This window comes from Notamacropus eugenii, chromosome 2, assembly GCF_028372415.1.
Source record: "Notamacropus eugenii isolate mMacEug1 chromosome 2, mMacEug1.pri_v2, whole genome shotgun sequence".
Classification (NCBI taxonomy): Eukaryota; Metazoa; Chordata; class Mammalia; order Diprotodontia; family Macropodidae; genus Notamacropus; species Notamacropus eugenii.
In genome coordinates this window covers 198566503-198593310 of record NC_092873.1, presented here as the reverse complement: position 1 = coordinate 198593310, position 26808 = coordinate 198566503, and the positions used below count along the sequence as shown (strand labels likewise).

The following is a 26808-nucleotide window of genomic DNA, read 5'->3' as shown; positions in this document are numbered from 1 at the left end:
TTTATAAATAATGAGATAAATAAAATTGCTTTAAAATAAACTTTGATTTAACCTTTGCACACATATTCCTCATACCTCTTTCCATTAGAAACTACTTCCAAATCTTAGTTAATTTCATAAGTTCCTATAACACCTACTTAATATATGTTGGCTCCAATTTACTGGTGAAAACTTAAGGCAGAAAGGGCTGATTGGCTTCATTTTTCTCTCTTTACATTTTCCATAGAACTTTGCATATACCTCTCACGTACTACTTTATATACTGCAGAATGGATCCTAGTCCTCGAACATGTCTGTTTGCTAAAATAGTCCAAAGTTACATCATCTAAAAATGGCACCATCCACAACAGAAAAGAGAAAGAGCATGTAAAACATTTTAACTTTTGAGATTTTCCTTGCATTCCTTCTTTTATTTCTCCTCATCTTTTTCATTTCTTATAAACATGTAGAAAGCATTGGTCTCTATTCAGTTACACAGATAATGTCAACCTTATGTAACAGAAACCAACCTACTAAAGCACAAGAGATTTGAAAGTCAAGCAACTTTGGCATAGGCTGAATTGAATCAAAACTTGATGTTGTAAACATTTCCATAGGAGGTAGAACACATACATTTGACTATTTGTCAAATAAGGGGTCGTAAACAGTGATTCTGTGATCCTAATAAATAAAGGACAGTGGATAGGCATTAAATAAACTTTTCCTCTTTAAAAAAAATAAAGGAGAAAGAAGAGGATGAATAGAAAGAAAAGACAAAACAGTGGCAGCATATGCATTTTCAATAAATTAGAAAGGGAAATGTCAATTCTCCATAATGGAAATATTTGCTTCTCCAAATCCCTACTAATTCTATTAGCTTGCTGATGCTTGAAGCTACAACTATTATTAAGAACTCATGTCAAATGATCCATGTGCAATGTACTCTTTGCAGTTGTCTGTTTTCTGATGAGTAGTTAAATCACCCAGTCTTTTTTTATTATTCTTTCTCAATGAAGTGACTTCAAGAATGGTGTCCAGTTACAGCAGAGTCTGTTTTCTCTCCTCTCTTAGAAAGCTGAGGGAAGAGTGGTCTTTGGACCAGTGATGTTGGGAGTGTTTTCAAAATGAACCCACCACATTTTCTGGCCTAGGTCCCCCCAGCTGTTGTTCCCATGAAGACAGTGTTGATTGGTGGCAAAGATGACACTATTTCTCTACTATTCGCTCCATGGGAGTCCAGAGATTCCTGAGTTGGATATTGACTAGAAGTTCCAAACATACACTGAGATGAGGATGCTGGGATTGCTGTTGACATATTGGAGGCTACAAGAAAAAAAAGCAATCACTGTCTTTGAATTTTGTTCACATTTTCTCTTCATTTTTACCTGTCACGTTCTACAATAATAACATATTTCTAAATTAAATTTTAACTTTTACAAAACTCAACTCACAACAATCCTATGAAGTAAGTAGTAAATGCATTACTGTTCTTATTTTACAAATGGCAAAACTGAGACTCAAAGAGGTCAGGTGACTGGCCCATGGTCATATAGCTAGTTACATTGGAGTCAGTGGCTCAAACTCCTAATGTGTATATGTGTATGTGTGAGTGTGTGTGTGTGTGTGTAAAATCACAGCATAATATTTAATATTAGTTTTCTTTATCTAATTTGTTCTCCAATCTCCACAGAAAATTTAGTGTTTCCTTCTTAAACTATTTTTCATAATCTCCAAATACCCAAGTTGTTTCTCCTACCCTTCCATTATCCAATATAGTGTTTTGCACACAGTAGATACTTTTAAAAGTGTCTGTTGAGTTGCAAGAAGAAGCATATCTATAGCACCTACCAGGTACAGTATTAAATGCTTTCAGATATTATCCCATTTGATCCTCATAATATGTGCTATTATTATCCCCATTTTATAGTTAAGAAAGCTGAGGTAAATAGAAGTTGTCTTGCCCAAAGATACACAGCTAGTAAGCGTCTGAGTCCTGACTCCAGGTACAATACTCTATCCACTGTGACAGCAGCTGTTTCATGAACTGAATTTTTTCATCACATTTCTGGTATAGTGATAAGTGTAAGATTTGTAGTCAGAGAGCCTGAATTGAAATTTTAACTGTGTTACTTATTACTTATGTGGTCGTGGGCAGCTCAGTTCACTTCTCTGGGAAAAAGAGGGGGTAGACTGGATGGTACCTTGAAGTTCTAGCTTCCTGTCTAGTATCCCCCAAGTCTATTAACCATAAGAACTTGAGGACAGAAGCTAAAGAAATTTCCGTTTCATTTTATACTACTTTGCCTCCTTAGTTTCTTCTCATGTTGCTGAAACCCTTTGCCTGCAAGCTGGTCCTACATTACAAATGCATACAGCTCATCACACCTATCAGATTGGTTAACATGAAAAAACAGGAAAATAATAAATGTTGGAGAAGATGTGGGAGAGTTGGAACACTAATTCATTGTTGGTGCAACCATAAGTTGATCCAACCATTCTGGAGATCAGTTTGGAACTATGCTCAAAGGGCTATAAAAATGTGCGTACCCTTTGACCCAGTAATATGGATTCTAGGGCTATATACCCCCAAAGAAATCAAAATGGGAAAAGGACCCACATGTACAAAAATATTTATAGTAGTTCTTTTTGTGGGGGCAAAGAATTAGAAATCAAGGGGATGTCCATCAATTGGAGAATGACTCAACAAGTTGTGGTGTATGAATGTAATGGAATACTATTGTCCCATAAGAAATGACGAACAGGCAGACTTCAGAAAAACCTAGAAAGATTTATATGAACAGATGCTGAGTGAAATGAGCAGAACCAGGAGAACATTATACACAGTAATAGCCCCAGTGTGTGAGGACTGTTATTGATACACTTAGCCCTTCACAGCAATGCAAGAACTTAAAACATTTCCAAAGGACTAATGAGACAAAATGCCATCCACATGCAGAGAAAGAACTATGAATTTAGAACACAGAATGAAGCAGACTGTTTTCTCCTTTATTATGTTTTGTTTTTCTCGTGGTTTCTCTCATTTAATTCTTCTGTGCAACATGACTAATGTGAAAAACGTATTTAATAGAAATGCATATATGCAACCCAAATAAGATTGCATGTAATCTTGGAGAGGGAGGAGGAAGGGAGGGGGAGAAAATTTGGAACTAGTGAAAGTGATTGTTGAAAACTGAAAATAAGTTAATTAATAAATTTTGGGGGAAAAATTTAAATTAAAAAAATGCATACAGCTGCATGTCCCCCAACATACATTCCATCAAAGCTCCCACTATCTGTCTATGTAAATAGAACAAACAGTTACAATGGTAACACTGTACATTTTAATCTCTCTTGATGAGGAAACTTCCTAGAGTGATATTTTCTGCTTCATTAAAGTAATCTAGGAGCAATGGCCATTTGCACAGAACAGGAGATCAGCTGCTAGACACTTCTCTGAGCTCATCTGTGCCAGCCATAGGAAAGCAAAAAGTGCTTTGAGAAGTGCACTGTTGAAAGCCAACGCTGAGTAGGTGGGGATAGGGGTAACTAATGATTTTGTCTTTTTCAGTGATTGTGAGTTGACACCCTTCTACCCTGTGATGGTCTGAAGGAGGACTAAATGTAGGGATTTTGTGCTAATGGGTCCCAGAAATTGTGATGGGACATGTAAAAATGTAGAGCTGCTGGGAGATTACTCCCTCTTCCTCTTTCCACCCATTTCCCTGACTAGCTGAGCTCCTAATGTGCATTAGACTAGTCAGTGACAGCTTTAATTGATTATTATATCAGTTCTGGCTATCCTGCTGAGCAAACTGACAGCTTAGCCAGACAATGACAGGGGACATAGGCACAAAAAGGGTATCTCCACTTGCTCCCCTCCCTTCCTGCTGACAAAGCACAAGATGATCCCAAACAGCATTCTAAGGATGGCATGTGCAGTATTTCTCTGGAAATTCTAGAACAATAATGAGCATTGCTAGTATTTAGTCTGTTAGCCAATATCTTCCTTGATAATTGAGGGGAAACGGTAGATGTTCTCAAATAGAGGAGATGGGGGGTTCCTCCAAATGCCCTAGAGTATTTACGACATCAGTCTGTCAATTTTAAGTTAAAGGTTGGGGCACAGTGAATAGAGCACCAGACTTGGAGTCAGGAAGACCTGAGTTCAAATCTGGCTTCAGACACATTCACTGTTTGACACTGAACAAGTCATTTGACGCTGTTTAACTCAGTGTCTTCATCTATAAAATGAGTTAGAGAAGGAAATGGCAAACCACTCTGGTAGCTTTGCCAAGAAAATTCCAAATAGGGTAACAAAGAATCAGATGACTGCCGAAAAAAACAATAAAAATTCTCTCAAGATCACATATCAGCAGAAGCAGTGTGGACAGAGAGCAGAATGATGAAGACCTTAGTTAAGTTCTGCCCTTCATACATATCTCTGATACATTGCCCTCCAGTGCTCCCAGGCAACTCCCTAAGATTATAAATTAAAAAAGAGGTCGATTTATACGCATAGAAGGAACCTCCAAACTGAGAGATCCTCATACCAATAAAATCACAGGTCTTATCCAGAACTAAAATCTGTATCACTTATATACACATGCATATATCTGTGTACGTGTATATGTATGTATGTATATGTGCATATTATATATATAATATGTATGTGGATTTTAGTTGGACAAGACCTGTGATTTTATATCTGCATATGTGTATGTCCATGTGTGTATATGGGCATACACATATATACGTATACATGTATATAATTTTGTCGTAATATAAAGGCAATGTTCATATATCTTTACTGAAAACCAAACTCTTATTTATATGACAAAATGAGAAACGTAACATGATATTTTGTCCATGTAGTTTTATATGACTAGATCACTCTTACTTGCTTAGATTACATACTAGTTATTTTCTACGGAATACTGGAAAACTTGTATCACCTCTACAGATGGTACTGTCCACCACATCTTTGACTGTCGGCGACAACTTAGCACGTATAGAGAGAAGAATTTATTGTGAGTTTGTAACTAGTTCTTCCCACACATTAATAATTCATACCTTAGGCTGACAAAAGGCAACTGACATAAACCCCATTCATACATACACACATGTTTACATACATATGTACATACCTACACACATACATATATATGTATACATGTGTATACATATATACATGTGCTGCTAGGTGGCACATTGGATAGAATGTTAGTCCTAGAGTCAGGAAGATTCATCTTCTCGAGTTCAAACATGATCTTAGAGACTTACTAATTGTGTGACTCTGGGCAAGTCACTTAACCCTGTGTGCCTCAGTTTTCTCATTTGTAAAATGATCTGGAGAATGAAATGGCAAACTATTACAGTAGCTTTGACAAGAAAACTCCAAATGAGGTCACAAAGAGTCATGATTAAAAATGACTGAACAACAACAAATATACACATACACACATATTACATAAATATATGGGGTGTGTGTGTGTGTGTGTGTAAAACCTGTTCAAATACTTACCTATTGTTGGAGTCCGACAGCCAACTGAAGAGGATGTGTCTGCATAATAGGAGCTTGCTTGTTTCTGACTACTATCATCTAAGATGTTCAGGGGATCGTGGATGTCATTGTATGGGGGCAACGAGCGAATGCTGCTCACACTGCTGATAACAGATACATGCTGATCAACCATTGATCCAAGCCTATGAGATTCTGTGTAGTTTATATTGCTTCCATAATATCCTATTAACAGAAAAGGGTGACAGTTTGACAATGGATTAATTTGCTCCAAAGTTCATTTAGTCCTGAATGAAGATGGAGTGGATGGGGAATCGTAAAATATTGTAGAAAGCTCATTCATCATACAAATAAAGGTCCCTAATTTTTTCAACATTGTTATTACTGTTTAGCTTCACTACAGGTCTCTGCATTCTCATGTGGAAGCAGAAGTCATGCCGGCTCTAGAGGCAAGACAGCCTATGTTCAAATCCTACCTCTAACACTGGCCACATCATTTAATCTCCCTGCATTCCCTGACCAAATCATAACCTTGCTGTCCTATTTCCTCAATGGTAAAAGGAGGATGGGGAGACTAGATTGGCCTCTGTTATCCCTCCTAGCACTCATTAAAATTAAGAGGATTCTTGGGTATATGAAGAAAAAAGGCTCAGGCTCATTACTTTAGTTCCGAGAGAGAATACTTATTTAATACACAGATGTGCCCTTGGAAAACATTAACAGGAGCAACATTTATGTATTAAGAAATTAAGAATTTCATAAAGCAATATCAAAATGAAGTTTGCCAGACTGTAAGCCCCATAAGAGCTAAACTCCTCTCTCAATTATCTACAAATACCCTGAAACATCTCGCCTAGTGAAGATACATAATAGGTGTTCAGTGTTTGTTGAATGAATAGACAAAAGAAAGGTTTTATTATGTGTCAGAAATAGAAACAAGTGACACAAGATGTTACAAAGTTAATGTCACTGGAGGGTGGATTAGAACCATTCCAAGAAGTGGTAATAAATATTACCATTGACTTTTCAGAGGTTCCATATTATTTATTGTAAGTTATGTATTTGGGGGTAAAATAAGGAAGCATAACTTTGGGAGATGGGATGGCCTATGGGTGGGATACCACATTGAAAATTAGGGAACTGAACAGTTTCTCCATTAGTTTATTTCATATTCCTAGGCAAGCCACTTGATTGTAATAATTTTCTAAGCTGAAAATTAGGGAATAATATCTATTCCCCAACTATTTCTAAAAATAGCATTACAACAACTAAACATTAAGGAATTGCTTTTAAGTCGGCAAATCATTTTTCAATGAATAGCAGTGAATAAACTGCTTCTCGGTTCCTGTTTCTGATTTGGTCGCCTTGATCATAGTTTTAACAAGACTTTTTTCTTTGATTAAATAAGTGATACTTATAAAGCTAACAAGGTCAGCCAAAGCACTTAGAATGGATCTTTATGGGGGACAAAGAAAGAGACAAACTAAATTGTCACCATAAATTTGTATGGCTCAGCAATAAGTAGAGCCATACTCAATCATCTGGTTACACAAACACAAGTGTATACTTTCCCTTACTCAGAGCATGAAAGCAGCATAAGAAAATAAAGGAAGGTTCTTTAAAATTCCCCAGTACCGTTAGGTGCATTAGGAGGATATGATGATCCTTGGCAGCCATTAGCCCCTGTATTACTCAGGAAATTGAAACTTCCATTATTTAGAAACTGCATACTGTGTGCATCCTGCATAGTTGAGGATGGTCCATAGTTCGAAGGTGATCTGTCATTATATGGAGACACAGCACAGCTGTTACTGAAGTAGTCTCGAGAAAGCTGTTGTTCACTCAAGGCCATAAACCGACTGTGTTCAGCCCTGTGGTGGTAGATTCCTGCAGACGAGTAGGTCTGGGCTCGAAACATGTTTTGATAGCTGGGACTGGTGCCATAATAGTTCTGGTTTGTTTGTGAAAGAGTCTGGTACAGGGGCTCTGAGTATGATGAGCAGTGGGACTGAGCAGATAACACCTGACCAACACTGGGAGGTCTCCCAGCCATTGGCCCCTGATTGATGACACTTCCTCTGCTGACCATGGCTGGAGAAATGGGTGGTGTCACCAGGTGACCAGTACTCTGAGACAGCTCTACTGGACCTGGAAGAAGTCAAAATTAAAGGAACATCAATGTGAGAATTTATGTGGAGGAATTACTAAAGTAGATAGATATTTAGTCCTGAATGAAGATGGAGTGGATAGGGAATCATAAAATATTGCAGAAAGCTCATTCATCATACAAATAAAGGTCCCTAGCTTTTTCGACATTATTATTACTTTTTAGCTTCACTATAAGTCTCTACATTCTCAGGAGCAATGGTAACGTGGAAGCAGAAGTAATGCTGGCTCTCGAGGCAAGACAGCCTATGTTCAGATTCTACCTCGAACACTGGCCACATCATTTAATCTCCCTGTGCTCTGTTCTAGAACTATGTGCTGTGTTCTTAGAACTAGGGAATTCAACGCATTAAAGGTAAGAAATGAATAGCCAATGGCAGATCCTACATTTATCAAGGAAATCTGTGTGCACAAGCATAAAGAATAAGGAAGTATTGCTTTAAGATCAAAAAGAGGTGGAGCTGGAAGGGTACATTGTTAACCAAGTGAGAGAAGCAGAATAATTTCTTTCCATCTCTCCTCCTGACCTCTACTGACAACTGACTTAAATACTGTGGCTAAAACCTTATATAAAAAGTTACATTATTTCATAAGCTCTGTTCATATTAGAAATTAATAGATATGTATATATTGTGTATCATTTAAATGGGCTTGGGAAGACAGTATAATTTTATATGGAGATTTTAAATGGTTTAACCAGAAAGGAAGCTGCCACATAACTGCATTGTATACTCCAGCCAAATTGGACTGTTACTTCTCAAAAAGTTATACTCATATCTCACAATTCCATGCCTTAACATAGGTTGCCTCACATGCATAGGATACCTTTCCTCCTCATCTCCAACTCTCTGTGTTTCCCTGTGTCTTTCCCTCTGTCACTTCTACCATGAGGCCTTCTCTTCCAACTCATGCTATAGTAGCCATGGAAGCTCATGCCACTACAGGCTGCATTGAAAGACAGAGTCCAGGACTAGGAAGGTAATAATCCTGCAATGTTTTGCACTGATCAGGCTTCATCTCGAGTGATAGATTCAGTTCTGAGGACCACATTTTAGGATTGATAAACCAAAGACAATCCAGAGAAGGACACACAAGATAGTGAAGGCCCTCATTCTCATGTCATATAAGGATCAGCTGAAGGACCTAAGAATGTTTGGCCCAGTAAGAAAACTTGAGCGTGGGGATATTATAGCCATCTTTTATTACTTGAGAGGAAGCCATGATGCAGAGGGAATATACTTGTTCCTTATGACCCTAGGAGAACGTAAAATTATGATTTGAGCTTGATATTGGGAAGTACTTTCTAGTAATTGAAACTGTTCAAAGGTGAAATGGAGGCCATGAATTTCTCCTTGATGAAGTTCTTCAAACACAGATTGGATAAGCATTTCTTGGGTATACTGTAGAGGAGACTGTAGTGGTTAGGGGTTAGATAGCCTCTGAGGAGCTTCCAATTCTGTGATTCTATGATACTGACTACTAAGCAGATTCATGGCCCTACCCATTCAGTTGGCCACAGCAGTGTAACCTTGGAATCTACCCTATGCTGGAAGCTCTTTACAAAAAGCCCTGATTTTTAATGGAATATTTCTTCAAAACCTTGAATTGAATCATCTAGATTTCAGGTACTTTCCTATTCTTTGATTTAATATCATATGAATACCACTGAAATTTGGCAAAAGTCATTCAGAATTAGTGTACTTAGATTTCCATGATTCTAGTACTGGTACTACTTTAGTACTCACACTGTCCATAAGGGTCATAGCAGAATGTTTACCCAGCATTTGCAATATAGGCACACATGAAAAGAGCATGGTCTTAAGAATCCAATTCTGTCTCTGCTATTAACTAGTAAGTCATTGAGTTTTCTAATTCTCAGTTTCCTCATCTAAAACTTGGGAAGCATAAACATCTTTTTCTTCCTCAAAGGGGTTATAGTGATATGTCAAAGAGAAATACTTTTAAAAAGTATATCAATGTAAGACACCATTATTATTATCTGTTAATCAGCTTTAGTAATAAACCATTTTAGCAACCAAGGGAGCCTAGAACAGCAAAAAAACAAACAGACAAAACACTAGTTTGGAGAAATAATTTTATTGAGAAAAGTGGTATAGTGTTGCTAGAGTCAGTTCAAGGCAGAAATTTAATATTTGTAGACACTGTAATAACAACTAAATCATTGAGTCTACCTCTCCCCACCCCCACCTCTGAATTATGTTTGAGTTATATAGATGAAAGCTTGGTCTCTTTGTCCATACAATAAAGATAAAAACCTACTTGTAGTATGTAATAATTATGTAAGTTATTAATAACAATTATGTCATTATATAAATGATAGTAATAGTCAATATAATGAGCATTAATGGCAATTGCTATCACTCAATATGAAGGCTTATTGAGTTCCAATTGGATTAGGCTAAATCACTGGAGTAGAACAGTTTTAGGAAAGAGAATGGGAAGGGAGATAAAAATCACTTGTTGACGTATAATGAGATATTGTTCTTGGTCATTTTAAACTGTACCTGTAAGTTGCATATTCTCCGTGTTCCCAGGAGAGAAAGGATGTAGAGCAGAAGGCAAGATACTGGGCTGGTTAGAGGGCAGAGAAACATAATTTGCCTCAGCAAGACATTCGTTCTTGACTGAAGCATCACTAGGAACAGCGCCCCCTTTATTCCGGTTAGCCAAAAAGCAAGAGCTTGGTGATGCAGTGAAGGCAGCTTTACTTGCATCTGGAAAGATTAAGACAAGAAAGTCCCATTCACTTACTCAGACAGCATATGATGTCAGGTCAAAGAGTAGGAAAGTACCTGAAAGTTAGACGATTTAGTTCAAGTTTTGAAGAAATGTCCCACTAAAAATTAGGGTTAATTGGTCCTTCTTTCCTTCTACTTTTTCCAGATTTATGAATTCTTCCTTGTAGGGAACTTCCAGTGTAAGGATTCTCCACAACAATGAAGATTAGTAACTCATCTGCAAGTTATCATCTTAGAGAATTGCTTAGGGAAACTAAACAGTTAAGTGACTTACTGATGGTTACACATCTAAGTAACTGTCGAAGGCAAGCCTTGAACCCAAGCCTTCCTGACTTCAAGGCTGGCTCTCAGCTACAGAACTCTGTATTTCTTCCTTCCCTTGGCTACCACTTAAGTCATTGATCATTGAATTATAGGTATCATCAAAAATATATATCATTGCGAAGGGAAGTGATATCTTACTCTTCTAAGTATTGACAATTCAGGTCAACAAATATTAATAAAGCCTCTACAATGTTCTCCCACCCCCATCCATATAGTATATAATATTGAAACAGAAAATACCAAACTTAGCAGCTCTACATATGATATGTCCTACTCACATGATGGTTAATGCACACTTCCACACTTAAAGTTATCTGTACCTTCTCTCCCCTACTAGAGTACAAGGAAATTGAGGACTCAGTTTGTTATTCAGTCATTTCAATCATGTCTGACTCTACATGACACTGTTTTCTTGGCAAAGATACTGAAGTGATTTGCCATTTCTCTCTCCAGCTCATTTTACACATGAGGAACAGAGGCAAACAGGATTAAAATGACTTGCCCAGGATCACACAGCTAATAAATGTCTGATTGTGGATTTGAACTCAGGAACAAGAGTCTGCCTGATTCCAAGTCCAGTGCTCTATCTGCTATACTCCCTACCTGCCTCTGACAGTTCAAACCATGCTTCATATTACTTTGTTCCCTCCTCTTGCCATTCCTGCTCCAATCACCCAGCTCTAAACATAATGCCTTGCATGCAGACATGCAAGTATTTTTTGAATAAACCAATCAATCAGCTAGTATTTGGTCAGAGAATCATAGATTTTGAATTGGAAGAGACTATAGATGTCATCTAGTCTAAACACTCAGTTTTTACAGATCAGGAACCAGATCCAGAGAGGTTAAGGTCATATAGGTAATTAGTATAGAATCCAGGATTTGAATACTGATCCTTTAACTATAAATATCCATATCCTCCCCCCCATATCATGTTTGCCTGAATGCAAACATTTTATACTTTAGCAAAGCAGCATTCTGAGGTTCTTTGAAGATTATGCTTCTCAAGTCTACTTGGTTTATTCACTTTAAAAATATGAAATATAGGATTAGGTAAAGCCAAAATGCAAACTGCATGTACTTCTCAAGTTACCTGAATTCTTCATATACTTTTCCAATAAATTCTGCAATTCTTGCTCTTTGTCATTGTTGAATTGGGTCTCCATGGCTAGTAGAATGTATTCATCCAAAAGCATTCGGATCAAATGAAAAGAACCTTATATGAAGAAAAAGGTGGAAAAAGAAGGAGGAAGGGAAGAATAAAATGAAGTGAGAAAGGGAGAAAAGTGTGTAGCAAAGTTATCTCCATGACCATCTTTCAACACTTTACAAGGAGCAAGTGAAATAAACAAATAACTGTTGGACTTTAAATGACCTGCCAAGACCAACATGCCTAACCTGAAACTGATCTCTCTTTGTCCTGGCCCACCTAGTTCAGTGTGTTTACTGTCCCTCAAGCTCTCGGGGACCTAATTACATCAAAGTGAAATACCGATGAAAGTGAGACATGCTTTATACTTGAAGAGGCACACACTGGAGTGAGATAAGAAGGAGAACAGGGCCAGTTCAGTACCATTCCTGTTTACTTTATGCCAAATAATTAGACAGTTGTCAATATAATTGTGAAAAAAATATCAAAAGAAGATTTCTGTCTAGTTTAAAACTTTATCTTTCATTTTTCAAAATATATGGATATATTCCATAGGAAAGAAATATACTGAAAGATCTTTGACTTATCTTTAAATTACACATCAACTGCCTAACAAAAAGGGAAAAAAGTCCTTTTCACATTAAAGAATGCTGAGCATCAGTACAGTGGATTAAAAGAAATCACTAAAAATTAAATAGGAGAATAATATTCTAAACAATAAATGTTATATATCTAATTAATATCTGTATGTGTGAGTTCTCCAGTCTTTTCAGAAATTTAATTGAGATGAAACTCGCCTTTTCTTTGCTCACAATAAACCATTAAAGTTTTTTTTAATATTTTCTTAGATTATTTTAGATGTTTTAGATGTGTTTCAATTCAATTATATTCATAAGCATTTACTACATGCCTTCTATGTGACAGGAACCATTCTAGGTACCAGAGGTAAAGGAAAGAAAAACCTAAAGTAATACCTGTCCAAGAGGAGTTTAAAAGGATTTCAAAAACAAATGATAACAAAAAAAAATCTTATGAATGATATTAAGGGAAGAGAAGTTGAATGACAGTAGCTAGAGAAGCAGTCTTAGAGTCAGGAAGACCTGGGTTCAAGTTTCACCCCTGCCATATGCTAATAGTCTGCATGTTGCTAAGCAAACCATGCCCTCTCGGTGCCCTAAACAGCTCTCTAACCCTATAAGTTACAGGCTGATCTTCATTTCACTGAAATTATGTCAAGAAGAAAAATAAATAGAAGCACTTGATTTTGCAAGGACATAACTCAAGACATAACTTTCAGGTTCCTCCAGCCAGGGAATATAGGTATCGAAAGATGTTTTAATAGCTACTCAGAAACATCTAGAAATGTGTCTATCTCCTCTTTCTGACTCCTTCCCCAGGGAGCTATCCAGAGACTGAGTCTTGAAGTCTTGCCCCACATATTGTCAAGGGCATTCTTTTCCCACATGCTTTGGAGTAGGTGGCTACTGATATCCCCACTAACTCTGATATTTTAGGATTCTCCGATTCCTGCAGAGGAGCATTTTGGACATGCAGTCAAAAAAGCAGGTGGCTCCCAAACACTGCAGCTCACAATGGCATGGAAAATGTGTAGCCTCTCTTCCTTTTTCCTTCAAAGACCAAAAGATAAAGGGCTAAGAATCAGGTGTTTATGAGTGATCATTGTGGCTATTGGACTAAGCAGACAATACATTTCAGAAGAGTTTCCCAAAGCAGAGAGGATACCAAAGCTGGAGGCGTTGTTCAAGGTCAGGTTGTGCATGACTCGAGCACCAAAGAAGCTCCATTTCAACAGGAAATCTTGAGCCCTCTTCTTTAAGGATCTGCCATTTTGCTTGCTGGTCTAAAATTAAAGGAACAACCCAAAATTTTTCGTGCTGCTCCTTTCTTATTTTTATGACCAGATAGACACAAGATAGAGACACTGACATATTAGTTTAGACCAAACCTGTGATTTAATTGGTGCAAGCAACTCAGTAAGGAAACTCCCTTTACCAGTGAAGAGCAGCACCTGCTCTGAAACTTAAGAGTCTTAGAATATTACCTGGGGCACTGAGAGGTTAAGTGATCTAACTAGGGTGAAATAGTCAGAAATCATGTGCTCAGAGGGTACATGGGACATCTAGGTGAAAGAGTGAGTAGAGCACAAAGCTTGGAGTCAGGAAGACCTCCGTTTAAATCTGGCCTCGAACATTTGCTAGTTCTGTGACCCTAGGCAAGTCATTTACCCTGTTTGTCTCAGTTTCCTCATCTATAAAGTGGGAACTTCTACCTCCCTGGGTAGTTGTGAGGATTACATGAGATAATAATTATAAAGTGCTTACTTAGCACAGTGCCAGGCACATAATAATAGCACATAATGTGCTATATAAATGTTAGCTATTATCATTATTATTATCAATTATTATTCAGAGGTACAATTTGACCTCTGGTCTTCCCAACTCCAAGACATTTTACCATGCCACAATGATTCTTAATGTACTAATTACTATATCAAATTAAAGGATATTTTTCTATATTAGGTTTCAGCCTTAATTCCCCTTCATTATCGCCCATATGGTTACGTTATATAATAGAATTAGAAGTTGTCACTTGCTCAATTGAAACAGTCCACAAAATTATGTTATCTCTGAGTTTTCCTGCGACAGCACTTTAAAAGTGAACAGACGGCAAAGTGCAGGGGAAGGGTTACATGTCCCATGAATGATTAACTTGCACTCATCTGATCCTGAATGATACCAGCAAGTCCCCACACCATAACTTGGACTAGTAAGCGATTTCTACACTCTGATTGTCTGGTTTCATTGATGAATGACTTGAAGGTTAACTGAAAGAACCAAAGAAACCACAAATCATTGCAAAATATTGAATGCTTTTAGAATTGAGAACTTGAAATGCTTAAAATGACATTTTTCATGCAATTATTCCTTGTTATTTCTTTTTTTTCTAATTTGAGCTGCATTTAAGTTTCTATATTTCATACTTATATTCTGTGATCCATCCTTTCCTAAGCACGTTACCTAGCCACAGAACCAATGATAACTGTAGGAATGACAATGGATGCTCTAGCACTTGACAATTCAAAGAATAAGGTTTTTATTCTCCCCTGTAATTCCTGTTCATTTTCTTGGAGTATATGTCTAGCAGTGGTATTTCTAGTAAAAGGGTATAAGTATTTTAATTATTTCCTTCTTTCTTAAGCTTAATTCAGAATTGCTTTCCAATGATTGAAACAATTTATGCATCCACCAAGAGTATATTAAAGTGACTATCTTTCTACAACCTGTCCAGCATTGACTATTTACACTGATTGTCATGCTTGCCAATTCGTTGGATATGAGGGAAAAAATCAGTCATTTTGATTTATATTACTCTTTTAAATACTAATTTGAACTAATTATTAATGATTATTAATGGCTTAAAACCCAAGATTCTTATATCTACATACATAGTTCCACTTTGATTTGGTAGAGTTATACTTTTAACCATCTTCTGCTTTTTTCCTGCCCACCCCCAAACTATTCTTCAACATGAAACTTTAGCCAACTATTAAAACAAAGTTTTTTATTTTCATGAATCTGACAGAGTCATAGAATGGTACCTTTATAACCCTTTGCTCTACCACAGTATCCAGCCACTCAATAAATGATTCCACGGTGGCATTCTTCTTTAGCAAATCCTTCAGTTCTTGGAACACTGTAATAGAGTCATCTACCATGTAAAAAGGAGAACAAAAGGTTGCACTCTACTCAGAACCCTGGTCCACTCACCAAGAACCACTGACAATTTTGTAGCATACAAAAGAAAAGACAACATTAAAACAGAAAAAAAAATGCATCCTGAATTCAGGGCTATCCCAGAACTCTCTCATCTTTTCCCCCATCTCCCTGTTCCCTAGTGTGTAGAGAGAACACACCACCCAAGATCTCTATAACTCCTGAAATCTTGAATAATTTTCCTAGATTTCTTTTTTGCATCAAATCTTCCTGCCTCAGTTTCCTCATACGTAAAATGAAGATAATAATAGTACCTACCTCCCAGAACAGTGGAATAAAATGGGAAAATATTGGTAAAGCAAACCCTAAAATGATATATAAATTTTAGCTATCATGTTTCTAAAAATATCTTCTGAAGAAATTGTTTTATATCTCTAAATTTCCTTAACTTTTAAACTAGATTTCTATCTCATTGCAGAGGTCTAAAATCTTTAAACAATTAATATTTGTATAGTGGGTGACCATGAGCTTTCCTCCCAATAGCCCCATGAAATAGGAAATGCCAGTGTTCTTATCCTCATTTTACAGATGAAGAAACTGAGGCATAGGTCAAGGTCAAACAGATATTGGATTGGTCTTAAGCCCATACCTCTTGATTGAAAAGTCAGAACTCTTTCCACTTCACAACAAAACTTTTTCTAAGATTATGTAAAAGCAAATTCCAATTACGTTAATTAACTAAAATCATTTAGGGTTGCAAGACATTTCTTTGCCTATGTTCATTTCTAAATTTAAAAGAGGATTAGAATTCAGGAATGCTGGTAGTGGTTTTTTTTCAGATTTATTGAGGTTTTAGTCAAAATATATATTTAGAGTTAATGCCCCAGCTGAGCATTTAGTGCATGTGGAGAATTAATTATTAGGATAACATAATTCTGAGATAAAAAAAATGTTAGAGTTCACCCAGTTGGCATGTTCTAGCTACTGTGTTATGAATAGAATAATGGAGTGGGAAATGAATTAAACCTTGAGTGAAAAATAATTAGGCTTGGCATCTCACCCTTCTGGGCCTCAGTTTCCTTATCCATAAAATGAGAATAATAACACGGACAAGACTTACCTCATAGGATCGTAGTGCAAAGACTACTTTGTATATACTAAAGTGCTATGCAAATGTGAATTAAGTTAGTATAAAATATAGTAGATGTCCTCATTATGGCCTGATGAAAAATGTAGACTTTTCATTTATGCTTTGTGTCATAAGATCACAAATGTGCCCAGAGCCCCCTGAAAAGTATGGTACATGGCTTGATAGAAAAGCTACTACAATAAGTTCCCTGCTTTATTGTTCATCGAAGCTATTGGTTTCTGTAGTGACAAATGGCTATGGTTATAGAGACCCCAGAGAATCATACGTGACTGAGCAGTTTGTTTGCTCTAATTGTCATTGCCAAGCACAACATATACTCCCATTTAAATGGTAGGGATGTAGGAGTGGCGCATCCTAGTTTGTAGACAATTCTTCAAGAAAATACTGTTAATTAATGGATTTAGTCAATGCACTTCTGCACTTAATTTTCTTATTATTCTATGAAGCTCAATATCCACACTGTGATTTAACATACTTTCAGTTTAAAGATTCTCATAATATATTATTAATGAGAAAGCAATCCTCTCTCCCTTTTCTTAAATCACCAATAATTTCTTAAGTGCTTTATTTTGCTAAATTAAAGTTTTAATTGGCATCTGAGTCAGCAAGTGTAAACTGCATCTAGCTAATTTCTGATAGGATAATTTTCTCCTAAAAGCATTTCTTGCTTACAGAATGATTCTCACCACCTACTCACACATCCAGGTAATACACAAGAAGTGGAATAATGACTTTTGAACTCAAAACATAAGATTATAACATTGAAGGGGCAGATGACTCAAACCAAAGTTAAATATGACTAACTGAAAAAGTCTATTTCATTAAAGTCCAAAAGGAGTAGCTAAAATATCTCCTCTAAATTTTACTATATTGTACAGAAATAAGACTGACTCAGAAAATATATTCTCACATCATAACATGTATTCTAGGATTAGAACCCAAAATATAGAATTTAGATGAAAGATTTTGTTAAACTATTGAAATACCCAAAATAATTAGCAGAGATAAGTTAAGCAAAATTGCCCTTCAGTATTAGAATGTTACTGCCTAGAACATTGTGAGATGAAGAAATAACTAAAAACAGAAAAATAGAAAAACTTAGAAATTGGTTGAGGAATAAGGAATATCCACTGTTTTTTTTCAAATCATTATTTTAGTACAAACTTCTTTTAAGCTATGTGTTCTGAATATTTGAAGTTAGAATTTAAGTATCTGGGGTTTACAAGAATACAAAAAAGCATCTCTTATGACAGCAGATTAGCCTCCACAAATTAATAAATTCAATAAGTCTTTTAAATCCTAAAGTAATTTCATCAAATAGAAGAGAATTATTACTGAGTACTAGTGAACCCAATGTAACCTCAATAGTTTGCTCATTCTAAGTTAAAAATGAAGTTACTTGGCTTTTTCCTTCCTTAAATACCATCTCCTTTATATTTAGTAAGGTCCCAAGTTCAATACTATAGGGTGGGGGAAGACCTCAAAACAGTTTCATATATTCATACATTCAAATATATAATATAGAAATATATATTTATATATATACAAATGCAAACACATATATATGTATATATATACCTCCATTAATCTCCTCAAATTCATAGAATAATTAGAACTAGAATTTGGTTTTCCAAATTTTGTCATTTAATGTAATTCTGAATTATGAAACAGAATCAGATTGGAACTGGGCTATCTTCAGACCTCACTCTGGGTTGGGCTATCATCAGATTTCAGGTTGGGCTAGTCTCAGACTTCAATCTGCTTTCTCTCTAATGATCTACACAACAATGTGAACTTTTTGCACTTTTAAAGGTAAAAGAAGATAGCAGTAATAATTTGAAAATGCCTAATTACTTCATCATGTGGAATTGACCTGGTCCATGATCTGCTATCAGGCCAAAATGGGTCCAAAGTTTGTTAGTTTGTTTTAACTTCAATAACATAGCAAAGAAAACAGACTTACATTCGGTGTACACTTCAGATTCAGGATCGGTGCTTCCAGAAATGGTGAGAAATGCTTGCGAGCCAATGCTATTCAAATCAACCTTTTCGATGTCAGACACCATAGAGTTCACAACATGCTGGTCAAAAAGGGCTGGTCTGGCAATCTGCAGTTGTCAAAAAACAAGATATGGAGAGGTACATCATTTCAATTCTCCCAGAAAGAAAACCATTATTACTACTAGAGGAGAAAACATCCTAGATATACACCTTCTCCCTCTAATTTTAACACGAAAATAACAAGCTCATCGAAGTAAAGCTAGAAGGGAGTTTAAAGGTGCTTAATCAATGTTAATTGACTGATTAGTTGACTAACCTTTGGTTTCTTTTGTAAGCTTAGGTATTTTGTTGCATGCATTCTTTAATGGTTTTAAAGTTTATTCGGAGGATTTCATAGGCTTCACCAGACTGACAGAGATCTAAGACACACACACAAAAGGGCAAGAACTCCCTTCATTTTACAGATTGTTAGTAATAATAAATCATATGTTTTAATAATTAATTTCATAATAACATCAATAATTAACTATAATAATTCATTCTTAATCATCATTATAGCATTTATACTGGGTATTCAAGTCTTAGTATGTAAGGCCTGAAGGGCTGCAGGGCACTTTAAATATTATTTCATTTGATCTTGACAACAACCCTATGAGATAAATGCTATTATTATCCCCATTTTCCAGTTGAATAAGTGGGATGAGAAGTCAAATGAATTGCCCAGGGTCACAGAACTACCTGGTAAATACCTGAGGCAGCCTTTTTGACTCCAAGCCTACTGTGCCACCAGATTTATTACTACCTACTCTGCCACCTAGTTAATGAAGCCCCTATAGGGCTGTCACTTTTCCAAAGTCACAAAAGTAAATATCAAAGGTTGAACTGGAACGCAAATCCTTTGACTTCAGAGCCAGTAGAAATGGCACTCTATGGCAGAGGACCTCATTTCAAATCCTGCATCTGACACTTACTACCTGAATGATCTTAAGCACTTAAATCTCTGTTGGTCTCAGTTTCCTCTACACCATTTTTGTGTGTCATGGACCCCTTACATCATAGAGGAAAGACTATAGATCCCTTCTCAGAATAATGCTTTAAATGCCTAAAATATATAGACTTACAAAGGAAACAAAAAGCCAATCAGTCAATAAACATTTTTTAATTTATTACTGTTTCCGGCACTGGGATAATCACTGGGGATACAAAGAAAGGCCAAATCCCCACTCTTAAGTAATGGGGGAGGAAACATGAAAACAACTATATGTGAACAAGATACATGCAGTAGAAATTGGAGGAAAGTAACAGAGGGAAAAGAGTAACATTAAAAGAGATGGGGAAAAACTTCTCATAGGTGGGAATTTAGCTGGGTCTTAAGAGAAACCAGAGAAACCCAGAGGCAGAGATGAGAAAGAGAATTCCAAGCTGACGGAAGGACATCAGTTTGCAAAGGGTTTTGAAGTCAGAGGATTTTACATTTGATCCTGAAGTTGATAGGGAGCCACTGGACTTGACCGGATAAGTAATTTTTTTCCCTTCCAACTTCAGAGACTCCCTAAAATCTACCCACAAACACCTTAGATGGCCTTTGAGTTTCCTTCCAGCCCTATAGCTAAAATCCAATGAACAATCCTATACAGCAAATGAATGATGGGTTGATTTTTCCACAGAAGTTAGCTATTCCTACCTCTGTTCCTTGTGTTTTGCTGATTCAGATAGATTAGGAAGGAAGGGAGGAAAGAAACATTTATTAAGTTCCTATTGTGTTCCAGGCACTCTGTTGAGCATTTTACCTATATTCTCTCATTTGATTCTCACAACAACCTAGTAAGTGCTATTATTATCCTATTTTACAGAGAAGGAAACTGAGGCAGAGAAGTTAAATGATTGGGGTGGGGGGTCACACAGCTAGTAAGTATCTGAGGTCAGATTTGAACTCATTTCTTTGTAACTCCTGGCCCAGAGTCATATCCACTTCACCAACTAGCTGCCTGGTTTTGTGAAAGATTTCAGGAGCTTCTAGTCTTAGAGCAAGAGGTCTCTCATTTACAGGATCAAAAGAAGAACTAGAAATCTCATCGCTCTTCTCTGATAACCTACAAAAATAGTTCTTCCAGAGATCAAAACACTGAGCCCTCCCCAGAAGAGGATAATCATGTGAAAAAATATATTTTTTAGAAATGTACATGTGACAGTTTTCTTATTTAGAATGAAACTACTGGTTTCTTTCTTCCCCAATGAGGAGTGACACATTTAAAAGAGAACTGGAAGGTTTTACAGTTGGCAACTTGATAAGTAGTGGATATATGGCTTTCGCAGCAATAAATCTCACCACCAAGATCACACCGACATCATTTTGGCCATATAAACTGATGTGTCTGAAAATAGGATTTCATTCCTTGATTGTACTGTAACTAATAGATTTTTTTATTTTTAATGTAGCAAAAGTCAAGAAATTTTGGATACAATTCACCTGCAGACTTACCTGAGCAAGATGTAAGAAGGATGTTTGTCGTTTCAGGGAAGATACAAATCTGCGTACGATGGGTAGTTTCTTATCAGTTAGGGCTTCTGGCAGGTTTTCCAAGGATGAAACAACCCACTGTTCCCAATTTTTAGCAAAATTTCTTATGTCTGCTAATAAACTACAAAGAAACCCACATGTTAAATGCCAGGACTTCTGTGGGGAGGGGAAAGTAATTAAAAATCTAGAAGTTAAAGAAATTTGATGGGCTTAGACTTGGTTGTTTTGAAGTCCCCTTTCTCTCACATCTAAATTTCTATGACTCCATGAAATGAGGAATATGTCTTAAAAGCTAATAAGTTTAAAGGATAACTTTCTGACAACAGACATGTGGGCTTTTCATTGCATTCTTCAAAGGAAGTTAAACTAAGTAATATTATCATAATTAATGTGATTGTTAATCAGAGGCAGTTTAACATGATGGAAAAACCAAGCTTGGAGTCAGAACATATGTTGAATGGCTCCATTGTTTACTACTCATAAACTTGGGAAAATTCACCTGTGGCCTTTAGTCTTCTCATCTGCAAAATAGGAAAAATTGTATCTTCACCATGCATTATCTCCCATGATAATTGTAAAAGTCAAATGAGATCATTTCAACTCACCACTTCATCTACTATATGCAAGTTATTTTGCTAGGTACCGGGAACATAAAGTAAAAAAAAACAATTTCTGCTTCAATGACCTCACATTCTACATTGGGAGGAGAAGAGTGATACAAGAGATACAACTCAGCATGGCTAAAAGGATGATGAGGTGGAACTCTCCATGGGAAAAGAGTGGTTTCAAGAAGAGGCGGTTTGGTAGGGGAGGGAAGATAGTGAATTCTGTTTTAAACAGTGAATTTGAAATTCAAATGGAATATCTAGATCAAGGTATTCACCAGGTAGCAGGTGGTACCAAACCTGAGGTCAAGAGAGGGATTAGAGTTATAGATTAGAACTGTAAAATATATAGACAGATAGATAGATAGATAGATAGATAGATAGATAGATAGATAGATAGATAGATAGATAGATGATAGATAGATGATAGATAGATAGATAGATAGATAGATAGATAGATAGATAGATAGATAGATAGATAGATGATAGACGGTTAGATGGATGGATGGATAGATAGATAGATAGATAGATAGATAGATAGATAGATAGATAGATAGAAAGAAAGAATTGAACCCATTGAAGTTCGTGAATTCCCCAATGAAAGTACTTTGCAAATCCTTGGGTGCTAAACAATAGTAATAGCTAACACACACACACACACACACACACACACACACAGAGCACTTTGTGAAGTGCTTTACAAATATTATCTCATTTTTAATCCTCACAACCACCCTGAGAGGTAGGTGAAAAAGTGAACAGTGATCTGTGTCTTAGCCACAATCCACCAAACACCTCTGTATTTGCAGTCTACTCACAAACATTCATTTGACTGGATGATTGGCCACGCATAAACATAACTACTATTTTGCATAAACTTTGATCCAGAGAATAAATTTCCTGTATTCACACTGATCCAACTCAATGTCAGTTGCGCTACACAGAAGCAATAATGAGATCAAAGAAACATTTGGTAAAAGAAAAGACTACAAGAAAAATGTAAGCCAGTTAAGTGTAATTCATGGGATCCATATATTTGAAGCTGTAAAGATCCTTAGACAATGGCCACCACTTCAGTCCCCTCTCTTCACAGATGAGGAACCTGTGGCCCATAGAATTTGTGCACTCTGCCTCTGGTTATGCTACAGAAAGAAGAGGAGTCAGGATTTGAACTCAGGACCTATGGCTCCTAATCTAGTACTTTTGTTTAGGACACCAAGCTGCCTCTGAATTAACTCTATCACATAATGAGTGTACACTTTCTACATGCTGAGCACTGTGTGCATTTGCTCCTAAATATACTAAGGCAAGATTTAAGCTAGTTATTTTTCAAAGCAAAGGGTTTTGTTGGGGATTTTTTTGAAAATTTTGTTTTTCGCCTATTAGACGGCCTCCAACAAACAGCTGATATCAATCGTCAGAACCCTATGTTCTTAAAAGGCTACATTACTGTAATACTACTTTCTTACATATACAAATTGCTGTTGAGCTTAAGTTCATTGTTTCCAAACAAATATATGGTGCCGCACTTCTCGATGGACTTGTCTTTCCTTAGGACTCTTGTGTTGGAGGGATATCACATTTACGTTTAACAAACCAGCTTCTCTTTTAAAATATTTCCCTATGTCCTGAGAACTAAATAAACTTAGATTTGGCCTAAGGCTACCCTACAGCTTTCAGAAACAATGTTCTCTCACCTCTCCTTCTATGATACTCAAACAAGGGCTTTTGGCAGACAACATACTTAATAAAATGGGAAAACAAAACAAATTGCATGGCAACTATATTACCACTTATTACTTAATGCTTCATCCAAACTTGCCATTTCCCAAATATTTCTCTTCTATTTTACCTCCTTCCATCCCTACCTTGGATCTTCCCTGGAATTCCTTCTTCTCTACCCCAGAGCAATCTTTGGTTACTGAAATTCTACCCACCCTTCAAGACTCAGTTCACGTACACTGAAGTTTTCCATGATTCTCTGAACTGGAAATGATTTCTGTCTTATCCAATATCATGCTACTTACACACACTTATCTCATTTAACCTGAACAAACCTGAACACATTTTATGTCCTTTACTGAACTGTAAGTTTGTTAAGGCAGAAATCATTTAAAAATAAAACAGAAGTCTGATTTAACCTTTCAATATCACATATGCAAAATCTAGGCATTTAATAATTTTTTTTACTGAGTAAATATCTTTTCTTCTAGTGTGATTCTTTAAAAATTTGATTAATTGGTGGAGAAAGGAGAAGAAGAAGAGATCTGAATCTGTAATTTATTAGTGAAGGGAATCTACCAGTAGGAAACTTCCTCAACCAAGGTAGATTGGCACCTACTATGCAACTTCCAGTGTTAGAGAGTTACTTGGGTGCACTGTGACCTCACCCAGGGTCACAGAGCCAGTACGTGTGAAAGGTAGTACAAGGTCTTCCTGATATCAAGATCAGTTCACTCTTCACTATACATAGCACCCCTACTTTAATGTAATATGTAGAATGAAATGCTGTACTGACAGGTTTGACATGTTTAACCTGACTTACCTACCTTTCAGGCATTTCTTGCATTGTTGCCGGAATGAGGACATCTGTTAGGACCTTAAACACAGGGAAAGATAGCTTAAATCTTTAGTGCCAATACTTCATATAATGTCACTTAATAATTACCCAATTATTTTCATGTACTTACATTCTTATAATCTCTAAAATGTGTGTCTATACGGGAACCTAAAGTAGGTGGGCATATGGGCCATTATATAGGATTGGAAGCAAAGTAGACAAAAGAGGGAAAATCCCACATATGTCAGGTTGGTGGTCTTGGAAGGCAGAGAGGAGAAGGATGGAAAAAAATATTGCCATGAATGCTGAGTATAAGCCAAAATAGCAAAAGTCCTAAAGTTTTGGGGCACTAAAGAAACTGGGTAGACTAGGAGAGGACATTTAGTAACAATAAAGGAAAATATTTAGCAGCCTACTTGAAGCAACCAGGTTATAAACCGAGGTTGAGAGTTCTCACTTAACTGGTTTGGAACAAGTAAAAAGAGTCTGGAGGAAGAATAGGATTCTTAGAAATATATAAAGATTCTGCTAGCTACTGGAAACCTCTATTAGATATATTTGGGAGAATCATGGAAAAATCTGAAAGGAAAGCAATTTCAAAATAAGAGTGAAGAAAATGGTCAGTGTATTGATTTTTTGACTACTTACTTGTTAAAAAATAAAGAGGGACTTTTATTGGGAAGAGTTGATGGATAGTGTTGCAGACACAACAAAAAGCATAAAAATAGAATCAATAAAATGTTTCAAAATACACCGATGAAAGCAAAAAGTTCAAAATCGAATACAAACAGGGAGGTTTTGTGGTGTCAAATCTGATATATACTTTTAAAAAAAACTAGATAATTGTTCAGTTTCATGTACAATCTACTTTTTATTCATTTCATCCTGAAATGTTCATGTCTGTTGATAAGTTATAATAAAAGAAGAAAGTTTATAATTAAAAATAAAAACAACCAAAAAAAAAACCCCTAAGAATGGACCAGTTAGGTATCTATAGAGCCTATCTACACAGCTATATTTCTGTGTATGCGTATACCCACACTTAGGGTTAGAAAAATTCACAGTCATTTAATATACACTGCATATTAATATACTTAGACATAATTCTCATTATAAGCCTGGCTTATGGGTTTAAAAAAATGGCTACCAAACTCTATTGGGGTGGGGAGGTAAGGTAGGAGAATCTGCAAGATCACAATTTCAACTTTTTCATCACTGTTTCATTAATGATGTGCCATCTTCTCTAGTTTTGTTGATGCACCACAGCTGATCAGAATAAATCTTCAGTACTCCAGTCCTAAAACATCAACTGCCTGTCAGACTTTTTGTATGGTGGACATGCCCAGTAGGCATCTCAAATTTAACCTGCCCAAAACAGGATTTATTATCTTTACCCCCAAAACCTCCTCTATTCTGAGCTTCTCTAATATTGTCAAGGATACATTCACCCAGGTTCTGAACTTAGATGTTCTCTTTGACTCTTTATTTTCCTTTAACATCTAAACAATTGCTAAATCTTATCATTTCAACTCCATATCTCTCGCACACATACCCTTCTCTCCTCTCACACAGTCACCACCTTTAGTTGAGGTCCTTTTTATACTCACCTGAGAGACCTAATTGGTCTCTCATCCTTTTCCATTCCATTCTACTCAGTTGCCAAAGTGCTTTTCCTAAAGCATGGGTAGGGAACCTGAGGCCTCAAGGCCACATGTGACTCTCTAGGTCCTCAGGTGTGGCCTTTTGACTGAGTCCAAGTTTTACAGAATAAATCCTTTTATTAAGAGGATTTGTTCTGTGAAGTTTGGATTCAGTGAAAGGGCCACACTTGAGGACCTAGAGGGCCACATGTGGCCTCGACTCTGCAGGTTCCCCACCCCTGTAAAGTTTCAGTCTGACAATGTAACTTTCTTACTCAATCAACTCCAGATCAAATATAAAGTCCTTGTTTTGGGCACTTACTTCTTCACAACCTGGCCCTTTCCTATCTTTATCATCACCATCACCATCATCATCACCTCATCTTCCTTTTTCTCTTCCTCTTCTTCCTCCTCTAAGTTGTCATTTAATTTCATGTCTTCTAATTTCAAGTTGGAGGATTTGTTACAAAAACTCATGCTTTAGTTAGCTGCTGTTCATCAGAAGCTGTGTGCTATAGTGGAAAGAACATTAACACTAGCGTTTCAAACCCAGGCCTGATGTTTACCAGTTGTATCACCTTAGACAAGTCATTTCCCCACCAACACTCAGTTTCCTTATCTGTAACACAGTATGATAATACCTGTACTCCCTCCCCCCACAAGGCTATGGTGAAGAAAGTATTTGGCAAATTTTAAACATA

At 36.5% G+C, this 26808-nt stretch overlaps 1 protein-coding gene across 1 annotated transcript in view; it reads right to left on the bottom strand.

Annotated features, from left to right (window-relative positions):
• Nucleotides 1-374: 374 nt before the first annotated feature.
• Nucleotides 375-26808, bottom strand: part of RFX6 (regulatory factor X6) — a 70442-nt gene continuing 44008 nt past the window's right edge. Inside the window, exons 10-19 of the mRNA XM_072643140.1 lie at nucleotides 24457-24506; nucleotides 21264-21423; nucleotides 18744-18888; nucleotides 15516-15625; nucleotides 13640-13757; nucleotides 11840-11962; nucleotides 10189-10398; nucleotides 7133-7645; nucleotides 5501-5722; nucleotides 375-1302 (exon numbers count right to left, since the gene is read on the bottom strand). Of these exons, the coding sequence (XP_072499241.1) occupies nucleotides 1127-1302; nucleotides 5501-5722; nucleotides 7133-7645; nucleotides 10189-10398; nucleotides 11840-11962; nucleotides 13640-13757; nucleotides 15516-15625; nucleotides 18744-18888; nucleotides 21264-21423; nucleotides 24457-24506 (1827 nt within the window). The 3' untranslated portion in view covers nucleotides 375-1126. The remainder of the gene's footprint in view (nucleotides 1303-5500; nucleotides 5723-7132; nucleotides 7646-10188; nucleotides 10399-11839; nucleotides 11963-13639; nucleotides 13758-15515; nucleotides 15626-18743; nucleotides 18889-21263; nucleotides 21424-24456; nucleotides 24507-26808) is intronic.